The following is a 22,575-nucleotide window of genomic DNA, read 5'->3' as shown; positions in this document are numbered from 1 at the left end:
CGGGGATTTGGGTAGGAGAGGAGGGAGGAGAGGAGAGGGGAGATGGGGGGTGGTTGGTGGGCTGGGCTTGCCCAGAGTCCTGATTCTTGGGCAGAGGGAGAGGGGGGCGGGCTTGCGGCCGCCCGAGAGGCGTGTGATTGGGTCTGACCCTCTGCCGGCTTGTCAGTTTCTCTCGGGGTAAGGGGGGCGCGGGAGGGGAGTGGGCGGAGGAGGGGGCTGCCCAGAGCCTCTCGTCCGGCCCACTGACGGCATGAAGCCTTTAGGGGCACGCAGTCCTCTCAGATTTTCGGTCGAAGCCCCTCATCTGCCTTCAGTCTGAAGGCAGGGCCCCGCAGAGGACGGATCGGAGGGTCCCGGCCGGCGGGGCCAACCGAGAGGGAGAGGAGGGGGCGAGACACAGGAAGGAAGCAAACCATCCAATTTTAAAGAAAAAGCCCTTTGACTTTTCCCCCCTCTCCCACCTCAATGGCTGTGTAGCAAACACCCCCGACGATACCTTGGAAGGGACGAAGTTGGTCTGCAATCGCAGTTTCGTGGGTTGAGTTCACAGTTGAGTGCGGGGCCCGGAGATGGAGCGGTGGTCCTCTAGGTGGAAAACGAAACGGTGGCTCTGGAATTTCACCATAACAACCCTCGCACTGACTTTCCTCTTCCAGGCTAGAGAGGTCAGAGGAGGTAAGAAAAAAAAATGGTTTTGGGGAGGTGGGAGAGTGCCGTCGGTCTTTGTCATTCTGCGCCCCTCCCCCTCTTTACGCTTCCTCCCCCGCCCTACCCCCACCCCCCCAAAACCCCAAAACAATTCTCTTAAATGAAATCCAGATTGTCGCTGCCACCAGGTTGAAGTGAAGGCTGGAGAGAGAGAGATGGATGTAGGCGGGACAGTAATGGGAGAAGAGGTAGCAGGAAAAAAAGATCTGTCAGGCACAGAGCCTGCTGAAATGCCCTTCACCACTTTTCAGCCTTTTTGAAAAGAGGAAAAATATTACCTTGAGCACAAGGGCAGTTGTACAAAGCTTTTGTTTGAGGAATAGTCCCTAGACTGCCCTTTGAACACATCTTCTGGTTTCTTCAGATTCTAACTAATGGAAATATCTTTTTAAGGGTGAGCTGAGGAGAAAATATAGAGAAAGGGTATAAAATGAACCTTGATAAAGTTCTTTGTGTGAAACAAAGTGAGAAACAGGCTCTTTTACTTTTCGGGATATAAGAGAAAGCAGAGGTGATGAATCTAGAAGACTTGAGAAGTGTGTGTGTGTGTGTGTGTGTGTGTGTGTGGCATTTTGAAGAGATTTTAAGTGGAAAAAAAAATTGGCAGCTTATAAAGAACGGGTGGAAGATAGGGAGAACACGGCTCCCTGAATTTCAGTCCACTCCTCTCCACTGTGACCCCCACCCCCAACCCCCACTTCTTCTTGCAGGTTGGACGTGCAGTTCTCTTGGAGAATGATGAAACTCGCCAAGCAAACGGGGTGGGGAGGAGGACTAGGGATTGGGAGGGGAGAGGAGGGGGCCTGCGATGGGGTGGGAGGGGAGAGGTAAGGAAAAGTTCCTACGTGGCACCACCAAATATTCAATGACCAGACCTGCTCAGAAGACTGCAGCCCTGTCAGTACCCAAGAAGGGAGAGCGACTTCACTCCTCCCCTCGGCCTCCTCCCTCCCCTTCCCCGCCCTTTCCCGCAAAGGCATGTGGCTGGAGCGGTCCGTTAGGTGCCGTAGACACGACTGGCGGGCAAAGGCCTTTGGAGTTAACGGAGTCCAAACAGTTTAGAGTAGAAAAACGAGATTTGTCGCGAGTGCACAGAGAAGTGGGGGGTAGGAAGGAGGGTGGCGAGGATTGGCTGAGGGAGAAATAAGTTGTCAATTCCAAATGCGCAGGCTTTAGCCGAAACCTGAGTCTGGCCCTGGTAGATGCCCAGATCTGAGTTCTCCCTAATGGGAATTAGCGCTCCCGGAGGCCGAACTCTGGGAAACCAGGTCTGTATTCCTTCCCCAAGCTTAGTGGTGCTCGCCTTCCTGAGTAGCAGGCAGTGCTGGATTCGTCTTCCTCCTGGCTTTCCCTGGTAAATACAATCAGAGCCTCAAATTTAAATTTTGCTTCTATGTGGATACAAGTTGTGCTCATTATTTTAATTTATTCATCTCAATATTTTCAAGGATAAATGGTAGAGTCTTTGAAAGTGGAATCCATCAAAAGTTTGCTTTTTACCTTTGGTACCTGGTCACCAGCTGGGTTGGTCATTTCTGTCAGCAGTTCTGCCCTCTGCTGGTATTATTTATTATTTGGAATTTAAGCATCTCCCTTAGAACCTAGGGCCTCTTAAAAATCCTACAATGATGCTGGAAAAGGACACTCCGTTAAGAAAGTACAGATCTGCCGTTTCTTTTTCAGCTTGTTACATACACATATTGACAAATGTATCACAATGCCAGCTCTTAATTTAAAAGTATAGAAACCAAACTTTCTTCAATGAAGATGGATGAAATATAAACTCAAGAGGCACCATTGTAGACATTCAGGGATTATTTCAGTGAAAATTTTTGTTCCTTTTCCACATTTGGCCTTCCTTAAAACTCTAAGGATATCAGAAAGGTCAAATTTCTACACTTGTAGTGCTTAAATTGTCTCTTTTCAATCTAGCTTCAGACCTGAAACAATTATCCCAGTACCACATGAAGTAAATGCTGGAAAAAGAACACCGCTTATTATTTTAAGGGCAAATAATGTGGGAAATAGCAAAATTTAAAGATCATATGTTGTTTTTGTTTGTCATTTCTGACGAAATGTCTTAAACCTTCAAGAGTATTTGGATGATCAGACTGTACGATCCGGTATTCGCGTCATCAACTTGCTAGGTGCTTATTATTTCCCACTGAGTAATATTTACAAATCTACTCTTGTTGGCATTTTTGCCACTTAATAAACTTTTAAAAAGGAAGTAATAGTATACTAGTGCTTAAAAAGGAAACACTGGTCTGAATCATCACACAAGGAAAAAATAAATCCAGTGTTCAGTTCTTAGGGTAGCCAGTCGATTTGCAGTTGAATTAACAATGGATATAATTTCATTCCAGTTCCTAAATAAAGGGATTATGTACTATAATTTATGATGTCGGTGAGATGTAGGGTGTGATTTGGTTGCTAAATCGAAAGGTAATTTAAAAAAGCCTATTTTCATCTAAAATTTGTATTTCTTAGATTTAAGACATTAAAGTCGTAAGGAGTTCTGGGTTCGTAATAAATCAGATTCTAAAAAAAGTGTAGTTAGAATCCTAAAACATCTACCTTACAAAGCATAGTTTTTGGAGTGAATGAATTAAAAGAAAATTTATACTCTCACACAGAATCATATTATTTTACTGTGCAAATCCAAACTCCATAACTTGGTCATCTTTAATATACCTATTAAAATTTTTTTAGTATTTATTATGATTTAGTATAAAAGTGTTATTTTTATAATATATTCATTTGCATTAACTTCAAAATTATGTTTCATTTGTTTTCCTGTGGTTAACATAAATATTTTATCTCAGAAATTTTTGGATTTATCAACTTGGCAATTGCTTATTATAGACAGAACCTGAGATTTACCTGAAATTTATAGTGACTGTGTTGTGATTGTATTCAGAGTGATAGTTTTAAGACTTCTAAAAATAAGTTAAGCTATAATTGAATACTAAGAAAAATAGTACCTAATTGAATCATTTTTTACTAGTTAAAATGGTATTCAACCTTTGGTGGTTAAGCCAATAGCGTGCCTTGCAAAAAGCTGATTAATTTTATGAGCACCTTTCAGAGTTTCTCAGCAATTGGTAGTGAGCCTTGCTGGAGTGTTTTGAGTGCCCAGGATCAGCAGGTGAAATGGTGCTGGCTTCCAGAGTATGTGCTAATCCAGCTTTGCAAAGAGATCAAGTTTGTCCCTGCGCTTACTTAACCATGAATCAGTTAAAAGGTCAGATACACTTCTGATAACAAATGCAGTGTCTACTAGGGTTATCTGTATTGTCTTTCCTCTTATTTTTTAAATAAAAATTGACACAGCCTAATAGAAAAACAGTAACGAAAACCAGCTATCTTAGGAGAAGCATCTTCCTGTTTGTTTTACACAGACTTAGGTGTCACATATATATTCGATTAAATAATAGAAACTTTCCCAGAATTGTCTACTGGTTTTAAAATTAAGTTTCTTAATATCTCAAAGTGACAATTTGCTTCATAATAAATACTGAACTGAGACGCTATAAAAATTACTTTCTAAGAGGTATTCTCATATTTTTTAACAAAATTGTGAAGTTGCAAATGAGAAATGTATATACCTAGGTAGTATAATGGCTTACAATTTATTTAATTAATATTTTAGGTTCTGTTTTTGCCTCAATGTGACTAACAGAGCATATTATTCAAATTAAGTTATGCCTAAAATATAGCAAGGCAAACATGAATCTCTTTTTATATTCTTGGGTAGGATTTCTGACAAAAAATAAAAATAAAAAACAAAGCACAAAACAAACCCCCAAACTAAACAGTTATCTTTCTTTTTTAAAACTTGCTTCTTTTCTGAAAAAAACTCTCCTCACTCTGGTTAATTTATTGAAGCATTGCCTGTTTGGTAGTGAATGTTAATGAATGGACTCAAATCAAGCTTGGCTGAGTGTGTAATAAAAAGTTGAATTTTTCAAAGGAAGAAAGGTGTTTAGATTTTTTTAAGAGAATACTAGAGATGGGAATTATTGTAGAGATTGTTTCCCTTTACTGTCTTCTCACTTCACTAATGAGGAAATCAAGGCACAGAAAAGTTATTAGCTGAATGGTTTTTCTCATGAAAACATAAAAAATATTTCTATAATATTCAGTGTTTTTCTAAGTAAGTATAGTGAAGGTCTGCAATAGTGGTAAAAATATCTGCAAATAATGGTGGGTCTGAGACTTTATGGAATGACCAAATATTGCCTAACTGTACATGTTGGAGTTTAGTGAGAAGATGAATTAAGTGAAAATGATTGAGTTAAAGAAAATCAGACAGGAAACCGAGTTGTAGAATGTGTTGAAAAATTCCTCAATTTCCCAATTTTGGAGAACAGTGATTTTTGATCATTTATTTTGTTAATATACCTAATTATGTGATCTTAGGATTATCGGTATTAGAGAAGAAAGCATAATAGTTTGTAAAATATTTTTTGTCTGTGTTTGTTGCTGGATTAGAAATGTATTTTTTACGTACTCTAAAGTTGTTATGGAGATCTGGGCACACTTCGAATTTTCAAGAAGCTAAGAAATTATACATTTATATAATATAAATTTATTATAAATTACTTATTTCAAATAATATACTCATTTAATAATATACCTATGAGTTTATTATAAATGATGTCAAATTTCTATGCTTTCCAAGTTCATTTTAGTTTGATTGGATGGTATATACTATACATATGTATGGTTTTAGTCCTAAACCAGATAATGAATTGATTATTACATGATATGGTTTGTTTGTTGAATAGATAATCTTTTCACAAACAAGTGGCAAACTCTGGGAAAATATAGGAGAGCATTTAGTAATGCAAATTCCAATTAATTTTTCTTTTGGATTGTTTTTAAAGCATCTGAGACTACATATACAACTTCTACCTCAAAAATAAATGGAACATTAATCTGTAGGGAAGTAGACACTCCTAAGAGATTACATATTTGTTGTGCTGACAACAACAATGGTAGATCTAGTATTTCCACCAAATGAAGTCTTTTCCTATCTTCAGGGAAAACAGTATATGTCTTTAGGATCCTGGAGAAGATACTGTGGAATCTAATCTAATGTTTATATTCATGAACAATGCTAGCAATTTATATGAGTACAGGGTTTTATAGGTACTGAGCTATCCCCATCATTTTATATCATTTTTAATTATTATACTTAGCTATTCAAAAGCCAGAATTCCATTGTACCCTAAACACACTTTTCTTTCCTCCTACCTTTGGAGAAATAATTAAGGGCAGTTGGTGTAATCATTAGGAATTCAAGGCAACTACAGAGTGGGGGCTGAGAGCGATCTGCATTTCTGCTTTTACTCCTCCACCTCCCTCATTTGATACTGGGGAAATGTGACCTGAGCTGGGAGTGGTGAGAGGAAACCAAACTTTGTTTTTGATCATTGAAGTTTTGCTCCTTAGCAAAGAAGAAAGAGAGGTATGCACGGATGTTATAAAAAGTTGCAGTGTTCCCTAAATTCTCTGCCTGTAGAGGCAACTTTAGATACAAATTTCAGTTTAGCTTTTGGTATACTCTAATGACGTCCCTAAATTTGGACTTTTTTCTTCTAATCTCTTGCAATTTAATTCATTATATAAACTTTTTTTTTTCATTTTAACCTGTCTTCTGTATTATAATGTGTCTACTATATATATTTCTTTTTCTTGCAAAACCCTAATAGAATTTTATTTTTGTAGGCATTTTTTTGTACTTTCTGTTGTCTCAAAACTTGACTTCTCTAGCTGGTAGAGAAGGTGAAAGCCGATTTTAATGTGATTTAGTGAGCAGTGTCTGTTGGTTGCAGTCTTTGGCCTACTACTGACTTGGCTACTGGTTCTTTAGACATTGGCTGATCACCAGACCTACTGTTATCTGGTAAAATAAACTCTTTACTTGCTGCGCATGGAATTAGAGACAGTGCTATTAATTTAGGAGAAAGAACTCAGAGAAAAGAAAGGTTATCATATTTCAGAGTAAGAGACCAGCTTAAATACGACTTGACAATTGAGAACTAAAACAAACCTGTGTAAAAGTGCTTTAGCACAATCAACTTTTGCAATCCCTTCAAACCTTCTTTTTTTTTCCGTAAAAAGCATTTCTTTCTTATTTTAAACAAATTTAATTGCGCTTGAATGGCCCTGTACTGTACAGGCAAATGAAGGTCCCTATTCATAGAACTGGAGCGCATAGAGTGTCAGTGGAAGCTTCCTTCCTCTGTCTGACTGGTAAACTGGCATCCGGTCTTACAGGCGTGAACCTTGCACTGTGTGAGATGGTTGGCTTTCCTTCCCCACTCAGCTCTTCGCAAACAACTTCCCAAAAGGATGACTGCCAGAAAGGGCAGAGGTTGCAATTCCTGACAAAACTAATAAGAAACTCTGAAAGCACTTTGCACTTTGTGCTCCTATTAGCTCTGCGGAGAAGGAAGAGCCATGCATATTGTACCACTATTTTCCCTGACTTCTCTCCTTAGGCTAGTGTCGACCGTGGAGTACACCCTCCTGTCACTCTTCTTTCTGAACGCTGATGAGTCTTCAGAATACTTCACTGGTTTCAGGAATAAATATATTCTGCAAATGGGTTAGCATGATGTAGAGTGGCCTTTAGGACGGGACCCCTTTGTATGTCCCGACTGATGACCAGCTATTTCCCACCTGCCACAGACCTGGCCCCATTTACCTTGCCCTTCAGCCATGTTAAACCTCTTGCCAGTATTCTCCCTTGTCCTAGAACACACTATTCTCTTTCCCTCCAATATCTGTTCCCTTCTCGTCCATCTAGGAATTGTCTTTACCTACTTCAAGATTTAGATCAGGCTTCATATCTCCAGGCAGATAGAATAGTAAGATCTAACCCTAAATGTACGCTTATTATTATGTGCCACGTCCTGTTGTTAGCACTTTTCACGTAGAATCTCACTTCATTCTGACAATTGCCCTGGAAGTACGCTAATATTTAAAATATACACTTTATCCATAAAGGAACCAAAAAACAGAGAAGTTAATTACTATGTCTAAGGTCACACAGCTTCTATGTGTAGACCTAGGATTTTAATTTAGACAGTCTTGTTCCAGAGCCTGTGTTTTTGATCGTTTGTTCATGTTTATTTTATGTTGTGTTCTGTTTCTACACAGCCCCCCTGACTTATGATTATAGTGCCCTGGGGCTTAACAGTAATGGACAGATCATGCAAAGGCACCACAGTAAGCACCATGTCAATTGTGTGAGTAACTTGAAAGCTACCAAGGAGAAATTTAAAGAGGACTTGGCAAAAGGCATTGTTACAATTCAGGTATCTCTTCAGCCTGCATTAGTTTCTGTGGTGGAGGCGGTAATGGTCTTACCATTTTAAGAACAAACCTAAACCCTGATGATGGTGAAGAATGCTAAGGGCTGTTGCTGGAAGCCAATAAATGTTACTTTGTTTCCTCTGACTTATTTAAGGAGAAGTTGACAGCTGTATCTGTTAGCATTCAAGTTTTAGATTGGGGTTGACTTGGTTTCATTAAGTAACAAGGACACTTACAAATTGCTGCCTGTTCTAATCAGGATCCATTGCAAGGAACCACAGGTTTTTTTGTTTTTGTTTTTTTAAGATTTTATTTATTTATTTGACAGACAGAGATCACAAGCAGGCAGAGAAGCAGACAGAGAGAGAGAAGGAAGCAGGCTCCCTGCTGAGCAGAGCCCGATGTGGGGCTCGATCCCAGGACCCTGGGATCATGACCTGAGCCGAAGACAGAGGCTTTAACCCACTGAGCCACCCAGGCACCCCAGAAACCACAGGTCTTATTCCACTCTGGGAGACCGATACATGGCAGTATACCTATTACTTTCAGTACAGAAGTGTCAGATCTGGTTATCTAAAAGCTGTTTGGAATATAATCAACTGGGAGATTATTAACTAAAAGATACATAGTTTGCAAAAAAAATACCATTATTTTAAAAATTACTCATTTATCTGTTAGTCTTCCTGTAGGAGTTACTGGGAGATAGTAACTATGATTTGGTTTTATTTCTGTCCTCAGGGTCTACCAAGAATGCCAGAATGCACAGGATATAATACAGTCACTATTTAGATTGCAAACTATCTTCTTAACTTTGCCCAGTGGACTGGAACATGGTTAAACTTAGTTAACTTGGGAGTGGTGTGAAGGGACCTACTCGTCTTGTCGTTAGCAGTAATTACATCCCTCCCTCTTTCTTCACTTTTTCTCTATAAGTGAATGAATTGGGATATCCCTCGAGCTTTCCTCATTTGGAGAACAGATTTTGCACATTCTCTTCAAAGACACTTCTAAATATTTGAAGCTACTAATTGCCTATATTACCTCTAAAATTGTAGTTTGCTTTAACATAATAATCTCATAGAGAAAAACACCATATGAAGCCATATTTTTGTTTTGACAGCAACATAAATCATCATTTCACTGTCTGCTGGTGAACAAGAAAGTTTAAGGCAAGAGTGGTATCAATCTGTTGAAGTATTAATTGGGAAAATTCTGGCATATATTCATTTTGAAACTTTTATCTGTTTTGTATGTTGTTAGGGATTTCTGATTTTGCTTAATAATATTAGAAAGAGCAGCCTATCTATATTTTTACTTTATGATTATTTTAGTAAACTCATTCTAGAAAATAATTTGCATATTATACATGTATTATAATTATTATATTATGAAATGCCATCTTTAAGCAAGGAGTATGTAAAGTTTCAAGTGCCTGATAAGAGATAGTAGTTGTAGAATTGTTTTAGAAGAATATAACATATTTTTTAGATTCTATTCCTATCCATTGTATATTTTAGTTACGCTAAAGTCATTAAGATAGGTATCTTTATCTGTTTTAGTGTGTCCCAAGCACATAGAACAGAGCCTGTCACATAGTATTGGATAAATCTTTGTTGAATGAAGTGAAAGTGTTGGCTGAAGCTCTAACGAGTTGCTCTTCAGTACCCTAACAACCTGAGATATAAGCTGGTATATATCTGTTATTGCCAGTGTCTACAGAAATGTATCAAACAGACTTTTGCTGATATTATTGTGATTTCCTGAAAATGTCAGTCTCTGCTTTGCCTCTGAGCAAGCTACAATCTCCACCTTGAACACTTCCAAACCACTTACCATAGCTTTTTACTTAGGATTTAGATATTATCTTCTAAAGGAATACCTTTCCTCAACCATAAAGACTGAGGTAGTTGACCATGCATAACATTCTGAAGCACACTGTATTTACTCCAAACCTCAATATTTATCACCGAATATTTGTGATGCTAAAATTAAAACAGGGAATGCATCTTTTTCAATCAGGCTTCTAGCACTATACCTGGAGTAGAATAGATGGCCAATAAATATTTATCATATGGATAAATGACCTCATAAGCAAGGGATTATACTAAAGTCAAGAAGACAGGGGCAGTCAGCCTTGGCTTGCTATCACAATCATTTCCAGTCCCATCTCTGTGGATTTTGATTGAGTAGATTTTATACAGAATACAAGCATAGGTGCTTTATAAACCTCACAGATAATTTTGATGTACATCCAAGGGTTTATGAATATTTTGTATCAGGAAATAAATACACCCAAAGATGGGAACATGTCTAGCTTGTAGAACAGGTCACTGGAAGTTAAGTAAAAGATTATTTATCTGTTGTGTGCAAATCATTGGATAAATACCCAATTACCCAAGAGGAGTGACTCTGTAAAACTGATTTGGATAGATCAACTGCTTATGATAGAGATCATGCTTTGTTTTTAAATCCTTTTCTCTAAACCATGTAATAAAGTAAATGCCAACAAATATTGTTTTTCTCAACATTAAAGTCAAATGCTTGTATTGAAACTTGAGTTTTGAGTTTTATAATAAACATTTTAATAGCTTTGGCCACTTGTAAACCTGAATGCCAAGCTTTTTAAGTATCACACCCTCAACTGGCATTTGTTCTTTCCTTCACCATCCTCAGAGTTGTGATATTATTTCTCCATTCAGTTTTCAGCTCATAGAAGCTTTTTATGATACAAGAGAGTTCAGGATTGAGGCCGTTCAATAACCGTGAAGATTAAATGACTCTCTTCTATGTGCAGTCGGTGTTAGGTGTCCTGACTACAGAAAGAGTATGTCCGTGTCTACTGACATGGACTCTGGTATGTGTGTTATCAGAAGAGCGCTGGGTTAGGAGAACAGGCTGAGGCCAGAAGACTGTATGGATATTTTTTTTCTGCATGGTACAGAATCATGGGACTAATTAAAAAATACAGGCATGCTGCTAAGTTGGCAGAGTCAATACCTACTTTGCTATCTATGCATACTAGGTGGTTCCCTTTGATTGCAACCACTGGATCTTCTGACAAGTAACAAGGGAACTGAAGCCATACTGCTTTTTCTGGACTAGCCAGCCCACTGTAAAATCACCTGGGATTCTCCAAGACAATTAGTACATTTAAGTCACACTTGATGCAGGGTTATGGCCATTATGGAATTGAAAAATGTATGAATGCATAATCTTCCTGTCTTATAAGGAGTACATTAAACAAAATGTGTACACATGTTTATAAAAGATGTAGCCCAACATTTTAAGCCTTATATGTGATCATTCTTGCATTATCCAGCTTGTAGCATGTTTTTAGGACATAAATTATAAGTAGTTTTGTTTGTTTCTGGGGATTCATATGTGGGACAAAGATCTCTATGTTGATTGTTTTGTTTTGTTTTTGAGGATTTTATTTATTTATTCAAGAGACAGAGATCCCAAGGAGGCAGAGAGGCAGGCAGAGAGAGAGGAGAAGCAGGCTCCCCGCTGAGCAGAGAGCCCAATGTGGGGCTCGATCCCTGGACCCTGAGATCATGACCTGAGCTGAAGGCAGAGGCCTTAACCCACTGAGCCACCCAGGCGCCCCATATGTTGATTGCTTGAGAAAGCAAAATATTTATTATAATCTTTTTTAAGTCATAATGATTTCTTTCACAGAAATTTATATCAGAGTTTTCAAATAAGTGTAATTAACTAATTATAGCTTTAGATAATGTTAATAGGCTGTATAGCTTTAGATAATGTTAATTATCTATAGTTTTAGATAATGTTATAGTTTTAGATAATGTTAATGGGCTGTCAACTCTCAAAGTTTTATTTTTATCCCATATCTTTTCCCTGAATTCCAGACTCATATACTCAACTGCCATTCAGCCATTTCCAGTGGAATGTATTACATTGTCTCAAAATTAGCATTCCCAAACCTCAGTATTAGAACTCTTCCTGAAGCCTGTTCTGCTCACAATCTTTCCAGCTCAACTGATGAAAACACAGTCAGATGTTTGAACTAAAATATTCAAGAATAGCTTTCACTCCTCTTTTCTCATACTCTGTATCCAACCCATCAGCAACCCTATCTGCTATGTTTTCAGAATATATCCAGAATCTGACCTAGTACTTCATCTCTCAGTTCAGCATTCCAAAATTGACAAAATTTTAGACCTCGAGGAACACAATTGCTTCCTCCGTGCTCTGTTCCACTCTAGTGCCCCTAAAGTCCGTTCTCAACGCAGCAGCCACAGTGGTCTGGAAAATTCGTTGGTTCATGTTACTTCTCTCCCTTAACTTCCAGTAGTTTTCCATCTCACCTGCAATACAATCTAAACTTTTTGTACATCCCACAGGACCTGTACAATCTGCCTTCAGCCTTCCTCCCCTTATTTCTCTGACCTCATCTCTTTTACCCCTTTTATTTCCTCTACTGGAGACATAAGTGTTTCCTTGCATTTCCTCCAACTTTTCCCCTCTGGGGTGACTCCTATCTTTGGTACTTTGCACTTGCTATTCCTTCTGCTTAGAATGCTTTGCTATTAAAATATCTGGACAGAAAAGCCTCTTATGCCTTGCTAGACTGTTCAAACATTATTTCCTTATTGAGGCCTTTCCTGTTTTTCTAATTTGATACTAAAATCCATACCTCCTCAACCCTTATTTAGGATTTTTTTTTTTTAGTACTGTTCAAATATTCATCATTTATAAAAAGTAATGACTTACTTAAATTTAAGGTGGAGATTTTATTTTAAGGCATTCTATCAAATGTAGAATTAGATGTTGTTAAAGTACAAGGAGTACAAATATTGCCTTAAAGCGTTTGGGCAGCTTCTAGGCCATTTTTATCCACATATTTGCCATAGTTTTTAACTTGATTTTACGTATAGACATAGTCAAAGTCAAAATTCCACATAGAAAAGCATTTTACTTATTTGATGAACATCATGCCCATCGATTCAGTCGTTCTAAGAGATTATAGTTGTATAGACGTAATAATGGGAGTTTGTTCAGCTGGTTTAACAGGGGAATAATGTGGGACTTGTGGTTACTTAAAAAGTAGATGGGAGATATTTAAAGTTGAAGACATAAAAGCAACTACAGAATAATATTGTTAAGGAAATGTACACAAATGCTGATACTCAAAGCAGATCTATTTGTTATTTGCAATCAATACTAAATCTCAACTAGGATCACAGAGTTCACACATATCTCTCAACCACTGGGCAGGTCAGAATTAGAATAAACAGTCAATAGTGAGATGTGGAGATAGTGGATTGTGGTGTGAGTCACAATTTTTCAATTACTTCTACTTCAGAATGTTTCATTGTGTATTTCTTTTACCCTGATCGTTCCAATCTTGAATGTCACTGTGTTAAGTGACTTCTTTTTAAGCTGATATTTTCATGGGATTGTATGGAAGTACCTTTACATTTGGTCATTGGATGTCTGTTTTCTGAAGTGGTATTACCATTAGGCTTGTTAGGTGCCTGGTATTGATGACATTAACTACAATATTCCTGAAACTGCAGGCTATTCTTTTACACATGTCTTTGTCCATGTCTTTGTCCATGTTATTCTCAATTTGATGCTGTTCTTGGTTTGAGTATCAAATACCCAGTTTTTGTAAGATATCCATAAAAAACTTAAGCCTTGAGATACTTAAGTTTATTTTATTCATTTTTTTCCTGAAGGAAAATATACTCTCTAAAAAATAGGTTTAACTATAAGAGACTCTTAATCTCACAAAACAAACTGAAGATTGCCGGGGGGAGGGGCTATGGAGTAGGTTGTTGGGTTATGGACATTGGGGAGGGTATGTGCTATGGTGAGTGCTGTGAAGTATGTAAGCCTGATGATTCACAGACCTGTACCTCTGGGACAAATAACACATTATGTGTTAACAAAGAAATTTAAAAAAATAATAAATTGATGAATTGAAGTACTGGTGAAAAAAAAATAGGTTTAAAAATGACAAAACATGTAGGTTTATTATAGAATCCCATGGGGGTAAAATGAACCTTAAACACTACCCATGCCTGGGAGTAGTTAGTGTAAATTTTGCAACTATAATCTTATAAGCTTAAAATTTATTAATGTTTTCAAGCAGTTCACCTCTCCCATTTTACACTTTTTTTGAGTACAAACTTTAGATTACAGAATACAGACAAAAAGTCTAATTATTCAGCTATAAGGAGTTGTGTTGGGACAGGAAATTTATGTGTTTTCTATTGACATTATTTGTGCCACACAGTCACTTAAAGATGAACTTTCATACTTCTTTTTTTATAACATGAAAGAATTTAGGTTTATGTGTTTTTTTTTAATATTCATGTTTGTAATACAAGATTGGTATTATAGAGGGCACGGCTTGCATGGAGCACTGGGTGTGGTGAAAAAATAATGAATAATGTTTTTCTGAAAATAAATAAATTGAAAAAAAAAAGATTGGTGTATAGCATACACATGTTTGAAATAAATGAAGAAATAGTACCCGAGGTAAGACACTAAAGTATTAGTTTTTTTAAAAAGATTTATTTATTTATTTTAGAGAGAGAGACAGAGCACATGAGTGTGGGGGAGGGAAGGGCAGAGGGAAAAAAAGAACAGAAAATTTTCTGTTGAGCATGGAGCTCTATACATGTCGCTTGATTCCATGGTCCTGAGATCATGACCTGAGCTGAAATCAAGAGTCAGATGCTTAGCTGACTGAGCCACCTAGGCACCCCGAAAATATCAGTTTTTAAAATATTTTAATAAATAGCTAATATCACAGTTGCTTTATTTAATCTAGAGTTATGTTAATGTCTATGCAATACAAAAAAATTATTAAAAGGAGAAAATGCTAATGATAGCATATGGATGTCAGGTTGTGCTGCAGAGCAGTGATGGAGCAGTGAACATGAAGATGGGGATTTGAGACCTATCCGGTTGCATAAGCTACCAATGTTCCAGGCAATTTCCTGGAGTTGTATGTACTTGGGAAGATGTAAGAACATGCTGGAGAGATTGCTCAGCACTACATAATGGTCATGGTCCATACCTGATGGACCTTTAGAGATGGAAACCCGTTTAGTCTTCTACTCATCTGTAAGGAGATTTCCCGAAGTAGTCAGGGAAATGGATAGCAAGAATCACATGAATTATAACTCTGGAGGGAAACATGGGTGATGCTCATTGGAACTATTAAAGATGTTCAAGATGGTTGAAAACTTAAGGACATAGTGCTTTTAGATAGTATTTTTACTGAGTGTTTACTGTGTATTGGAAGAGGTTAAAATGCCTTATTTTCTTGAATTCTCAAAATGAGACTAAGTTGAAGAAACCAAGTTAGAGAGTGGGTAAGTAGGTTACCCGAAGTCATGCAGATAGTAAGTGCTTGGATAGAAATTGAATTAGAAGTTGGGCAAACATGGATTAGAAGTTGGGCAGTTCTAAGTATAGAAATGGAGTTATTAATTGTTGCCTAGTCACTTGTCATATCCACTTATCATATCCTATCCTAAGGAGTCCATTTGAGATTTTATTAAGAGCTCTTGTGATTTTAAATATAGCAAGGTATTGGTAATAGTTAAATTATAATAATAGTCACTTCACTCTCACTTTTTCTTTTGTTTGTCCTACATCCCACCACCACATGAACATGGTAGCACTCCTGGTTTTTTGATATTTATCTAGAGCAGCAAAGCATTTAATGATGGGGTAGGAGATTTTTTTTTTTTTTGATTCATTTTTTTAAGTTTTTTTTTTTCTTTTTTAAGATTTTATTTAATTAGTTGAGAGAGAGAGAGAATACAAGCAGGGGTGCAGCAGGAAAAGGGAGAAGCAAGCTTCTGCTGAGCAGTGCCTGATGTGGGGCTCCATCCCAGGACGCTGGGATCATGACCTGAGTCGAAGGCAGATGTTAACTAACTGAGCCACCCAGGTGCCCCAATATATTTTTTTAAGGACTTTATTTATTTATTTGAGAGAGAGAGTGTGTGTGTGTGCAAGTGGGGAGAGGAGCAGAGGGAGAGGGACAAACAGATTCCCCACTGAGCTTGGGGCCTGGTACAGGGCTCGATCTCACCACCCTGAGATCATGAAGTAAGCCAAAACCAAGAATCGGACCCTTAAATGACTGAGCCACCCAGGTATCCCAGGAGATGGTTTATATCTGTGTTTTAGTTTACTTTTACGTCTCCCTACAATGGTATGTTTCATATGCGGCCTGTGATGTGAGGTATAATATGAGGACAAGTGAGTCCCTAGAAATGGGGAAGGATCACTTTAGAAAGGCAACTGAAGAACTGTGTTCTTGCCACGCTTGAATCAAAGGGAAAGAATCCGATTTGGGGAGCTCTCGAAGGTGCTGTTTATAAAGGCCATTTCTAACATTCATTTTCCTTCTCAGACTGATGGGAAAGAAACTCTGGCTCTGAGGCAGGGTGTAGCTGCTCTTCGATTCATGTATTCATTCATTCATTAAATATATTTCTGTTGATTATTTACTATGTGTCGGCCGCTATGTTATTTATGAAGACTACAGTGAACATCAACAGCGCTGATGTTTGCTGTCAGAGGGTTTACCGTCTATCAGGGAAGGCAGACATCAAACAGTACGTTACACGCTTAGCAGAGCGAGGAGGAGGGAGATTAGGTGGTATGAGTCCGTAACAGGGAGTTTAGACACACACTGTGCCTGAGTGAGAATGAGATAATGAAGCAAGTAAACGAAATAGAATGTGAAGTTATCCAAGGGGAATATAGGGTACTTGGGATCACATGACTGGATCACAGAACCCAGCCTGGTGGAGATAAGTAATGATTTCCTGAAGGACGTCATGATTGAGTTGAGATCAAAAGGTTGATGAGGTCTCAGATCACCTGGCTTTAATCCTGGCCACCCATTAGATTCATCTAGGAAACTTCTAAAACATGGAGGCCCCCCAACCCCCACTCCCTGCTCCCCGCTTCATTCTAGTCATTAGTTCTTACACAGGACTCAGGCATTCTTATGTTGTAAAAATTCTCTGGGAGATTCTAAAGGCAGGATTGAAAAACAGTCACTTTATCCTTAGACAACTGAGAAAGGATTGAAAAATTCCCCAATAAAGGGAGCACAGGATATTTTAGAAACTCAGAGTTTATATCAGCTGGAGCATTACATTTGGGGTTGGGGAAATAGATAGGAGTTAGTGTCAGTGTTTCACTTGGAGATTGTGGCTATGAATCTCCATAGTGGAGGTCTGATTTTCCTCAAGAGGTCCTCAGAAGCCGTGATGCACTCAGGGAGAGTTTGGACACTTAATAATTATTCAGTGTTGATGTCTTGTCAGGCAACCTGATTACTTTCATTTCCTTGTACACTGTGCTGTCTTGTATCCGTGCTGCATATCTGATATTTCTGTCACCTTCCTCTTAGCTTATACACTTCTACCCATCCTTCAGGACTCAGCTTAAAAGAAACCGCATGTTAGATATTTCAGCCTTTGTGAAGCCTACGATCTGTATCACAGCGATGCAACTCTGTTGTAGGGTGAAAGCAGCTATGGACAATATATAAATGAATGGATGTGGAGGTGGTCTAGTACAAACATCATTTGTGGATGCTGAAATTTAAATTTCGTATATCTTCCGTATGTCACAAAATACCACACTGCTTTTGATTTTTTAACCATGTAAAAATAGAACCATTTGTATCTCTTGTACCATTACAATAATAGAAATGCTTAACTCATAGGCATAGTTTTTCCTGCCACTGTTCTAAAGCATTGTCACAAATACCAACTCGCAAAAACACTCTTAGGTAAATACTTTTTATTATTTTCATTTTACAGATGTAGAAACTGAGGGGCAAAGCAGTCCAAATCACACAGATGCTAGTGCCTGGGATGGGATTTGGACTCATTCCCCGTCTTCCACGCTATGTATTGGTGTCATTTACTCCTTATTGGTCATGGGAGTGTGTGAAGAAGTTGAAAGGAGGAATTCATTAGAGATGAAACTTTAGATCCGTAATCCATGTGGACACCGAAAGCAACAGAAGGAAAGGATTAAAGACCTGGGACGAACCAATCAGTAAAGGAGTTGAGGTGTCCAAGAGATCAGCAAAACATAAGGAAAAGACATATTAGGCCCTCGAAATTTTTGTTTTAAGATAAGAGGGCCCTGTGAGCTACAGAGAAAGTTGTTTGTAGTGCTTTCACATTATTGTATTTCACACTCAGTCAGTATTTTATATAGCTCATGTGGGTAGGTGTGTGTGTGTGCATACCTGTTCTATTCTGGTTAGGGAAAAATTCAAGCATAGGTAAATAATTAAAACCAAATGTGTAGAGTGTTATAGTAGAGGTGAGTATATCACACCCAGCTTTGGGAGATAGGAAATGCTTTCTGGAGCAGATTACACATCACTTATATCCTCTGTTTCCCAAGGTACTGTGGAGCTAAATGTTTCAGATAGGGAAAATAGGATTTATAAAGGCCCAGAGGCAGGAGAAAGAAGATGGATGTGGGGGTTGTGGGAAGACTAAGTCCAGTATGACTAGAGCACTGAGGATGGAGTTAGGGGAAAAGACAAAGAAACGAAAATGGTGCAGGTGCAGTTGGGTGGTACCGGGCAGACAAACAGGTGTGTTCAGACCTAAGATATTTTATGTGCGGGGTCTGTGCGTACCGTCCAGAAGTCAGTGGGTTCACTGGAGGAATTTAAGCAGCAAGGTGCCATAAAGCCTGGAGTTTTGGAAGCTTGTTCAAGCTGTGGTGTGCTGACTGATGAGAAGAGATGTAGAAGCCAGTTAAATGACTATTAGAGTAATGCACTGGGCTCTGGTATCTTATTCTCCCATTTAATAAACTTAACAGTATGTAGTAAAAAGCACGAAGAAATACTGTTGAACAAAATAACGTGCTAATAGGATACATCTGAAATTCTAATCATGGTTTGTGGCATCAGTTATTGGCAACATGGAAATGATTCCAGTATTAAGGGCATTTAAGAATTGCTTTGAAAATGGAAATTTCACTTTTTTAGATGTATTGAGTTAAGCTACAACAATTACTGCTTTTAATCTTTAAACGGTTGCAGTTCAGTTAATAAAATATGAAGAATAACTTTCCCGTGTGCGTATAATGTATGTGTGTGTATGTATAAAATCATAGAATCCATATTAGGAGAATTTGTTAAATGCTACAATTATGAGATCAAATAACAGGCAGACTTCAAAGTCGCTTAATTTATTACTTAGTTTATTTGAAGGAAAAAACTTTAAAACTTGATTAACTAAGTTTTGCATTTTTATAACTTGATATGCTTTTCTAGAAAAGGAAAAAAAAACTAGTTGAAATTTTTACCTTGTGTCCCTATTTTTAAATTGGTTTTTGAAGAGTGAATTATTTCATATAATGTGTCTCTACAAAGAATTTTGTGAGGCTTTAAAAATAGAGTCCTTATTTTGAATCCTGTAGAGGGAATGTGTTTTTATCACATTACTTTCAAAGGAAGAAGGAACAAATGTGACAAAAATCTGTGCTCTTGGAAAAGGTCATCCTGTGAAAAGATATTCTGGAGAGAAGGGACGTGTGATTTATTTTACGTATTATTTACCCATGAGCACTTGGGACCGTGACCACGAGACTGCGTCCTTTTCTGCTAAAGAGTTACAGCTTTCCTAACTCGGTTCAGTCGGTCCTTGAGTCTTGACCCTGCTATGCTTTTGCTAATGGCCTCAGAGGAAGAAGATAAGATGAAATAAGCAGATAAGATGCTGTGACTTTGAGAAACAGTCTCTTTCAGAGTCATTTATACCCTGAAACATAAATTGAGTGTAATTTAAAACAAATATAAACATCGGGAATCAATTAAGTGTCTCAAGATAATCTTAGTATATTGTTGATGTTTTAAGTTTCTTTTACGGGGTATAGCAATGAAGGTTGCAAAGTGGCAGGAGCCTGGATTTGATATTTGCCCAGATCTTAGGAGTGTCCCAAGTTTGCTTTCTGATTCTCAGTTCCTTCCTCTGTACAGTGGGGATCAGAACATATGCCCTGAAAAGCGTCAAGAGCTTAGCCTAGTGACTGGCACATACTAGGCTTTCTAGACATAGAAGCCATTATAGTTATTACTTTCTTTCTGTACTTTATGATAAGAGAAAGAAAGTTAAGAATGGTCAGGGGTTCCTACTGGCCTAAAAAAATTGACCATCATGAGCAGAACTCCCGCAAAAAGGCTCTTGAATGCAATGATTCTTTTAAATATTCTAAGGCTGAACTAGAGAGAATCATATTTGATAGAGTTAAGGATTCCTTTGAAGTGTCTGATTTCTATAAAGAAAAAGTTTTTTTATTTCTTTTTAATAATTTGGAACCATATATACTATATTGAATAATATATTGATTTTCATTCAGAGGCTTGATGAAATAGGCAGGTGGAGTATTGTTAAAGGAAGTATGCTTACCATACTCTAAAAAGGAAACCCGTAAAGCTTCATCCACATGTGTTTGTACGTATGGAAGTCAATACTCCTAAATCTTAATTAACTAAGGAAATGACCAAATATGCATTGCTCACAAGCACTCATTCATTCATTCATTCATTCATTCTAAAATGAACTGTTAGTTGTAAAAAAGTTACTAGTTGAAATTATAATTTTCAAAAAATAACATCCTCTATGAAATGTGGTAAATTGTGATGGTATCTTTTGATTCTGAAATCAAAGTCCTTTTTCCATTCTCATTAAGTCCTCCCAGAAACAGTATATCTACAAAACACAACGTGTTTTGAAATTTGATCGCAATTCTATTCTGTTTTGTTTTTTTAACTAACACCTGAACTTTTCAAATCAGTAATACTGGTTCACTTTCAGGCAGAAGTGATCTCTTTTCTTTCTGAATGGGAATCTAAAAACTTGCAGTAAGGACATCTGTCTCAAACATGCTCAGTAATACAATGGACAATGCATGGCCTTCTCTGAATGTTTTTATTTTTGAATAAGGAGAAAAAAAATCAATAGAACACAGGTCTATTGAGTGATACGCAGCCTGAAGTCTGTTTTTATAACAATGCTTATACCACATGATTCATGGTTTGGCTGGCTTAATGAATTAAGCACATATTAAGTTGTGGATCAGGGGGTCTGATGATCTAAAACATTGTCCTTTTATGTCTGCTTTATTTCATATAGTGTATCATTTTGAAGGTTCATCCATGTAGTAGTATGTATCAGAACATCATTGCTATTTATTACTGAATTCTATTCCATTGTATGCATGTACTGCATTTTGTTAATCTGTTCATGTATTCATAGAAATTTGGTTTGTTTCCACCTTTTGGCTATTGTGAGTAACATTTCAGTGAGCGTTGGCACACAGGTATCAATTTAAGTGACAGCTTTCAGTTCTTTTGGGTATATACGTAGGAGTGGAATCACTTGGTCATATGGTAATTTCATGTTCAGTGTTCTGAGGAATATTGTATAATTCCACTTTTATGAAATTTCTAGAACAGTCGGCTTTATAGAGACAGAATATATATTATCAGTTACCAGAGCCTGGGCAGAGGTGGTGAATTGGGAGTTACCCCTCAGTGGTTACAGTTTCCGTTTCGGGTGATGAAAATGTCTTGGAAACAGATAGTGGTGAAGGTTGCACAGCATTGTGAATGTAATTATGCTGCTGTACACGAAACGGTTAAAATGGCAAATTTTATGTTGTATGTATTTTACCCCAATTAAAAAAGTGAATAGTATAATATACCAAAATCAATGAATTATACATTTTAAATGGGTGAATTACATGACAAGTGAATTATATTCCAAAGAAGCTGTTTAAAACATCAAGTTTATCCAAATGGATTGCACTTTATTAAATTTTTATCCAAAGATTACACTTTTATCCAAAGTCTCCCAGGACTTTCAATCTGAATCATGAAGCATGAAGCAACGTCCATGAAATACCCTGGCAAATTTAGAGAGTAAAAATCAACAAATTATACCTCAATATGCATATACATGCAAAGATACATAGATATACATACATACACAGTACACACTATTCACACGGCTATATGCTTATATATAATTTGTGGATAACTAACATAGAGATGCATTCAAGACAAGAGTATTATGTTTTGTTACCTATTCTTTTTTTTTTTTTTTTTTGAGATTTTATTTTATTTATTTGAGAGAGAGAGACAGTGAGAGAGAGCATGAGCGAGGAGAAGGTCAGAGGGAGAAGCAGACTCCCCATGGAGCTGGGAGCCTGATGTGGGACTCGATCCCGGGACTCCAGGATCACGCCCTGAGCCAGAGGCAGTCGTTTAACCAACTGCGCCACCCAGGCGTCCCTGTTACCTATTCTTTATAACTTCTTTGTGTATACAAACTTCTTTGTGTATACGAAATTACATTTTGTAATAATTATGTATAATATTTTGAATTTGAACCTTCAAAATCACCTTTATTTAGATTATGAATAGTTGAATAATAGATCTATTAGAAATTAATGGAATATGTCCAGATCCTGGCTTTCACTTTAATTCCAAATAATGCAATT

At 37.5% G+C, this 22,575-nt stretch overlaps 1 protein-coding gene across 2 annotated transcripts in view; it reads left to right on the top strand.

The window, feature by feature from the left end:
* Positions 1-262: 262 nt before the first annotated feature.
* The window catches only part of COL11A1 (collagen type XI alpha 1 chain), a 201,271-nt gene continuing 178,958 nt past the window's right edge, over positions 263-22,575 (top strand). Inside the window, exon 1 of one of the 2 annotated variants that reach the window (XM_044238784.1) lies at positions 263-675. In XM_044238784.1, the coding sequence (XP_044094719.1) occupies positions 570-675 (106 nt within the window). In that variant the 5' untranslated portion in view covers positions 263-569. The remainder of the gene's footprint in view (positions 676-22,575) is intronic. The other variant, XM_044238783.1, reaches the window with a different exon arrangement.

Source organism: Neovison vison, chromosome 2 (genome assembly GCF_020171115.1).
Source record: "Neovison vison isolate M4711 chromosome 2, ASM_NN_V1, whole genome shotgun sequence".
NCBI classification, from domain to species: domain Eukaryota; kingdom Metazoa; phylum Chordata; class Mammalia; order Carnivora; family Mustelidae; genus Neogale; species Neogale vison.
This window is presented reverse-complemented; position numbering and strand designations above follow the sequence as displayed.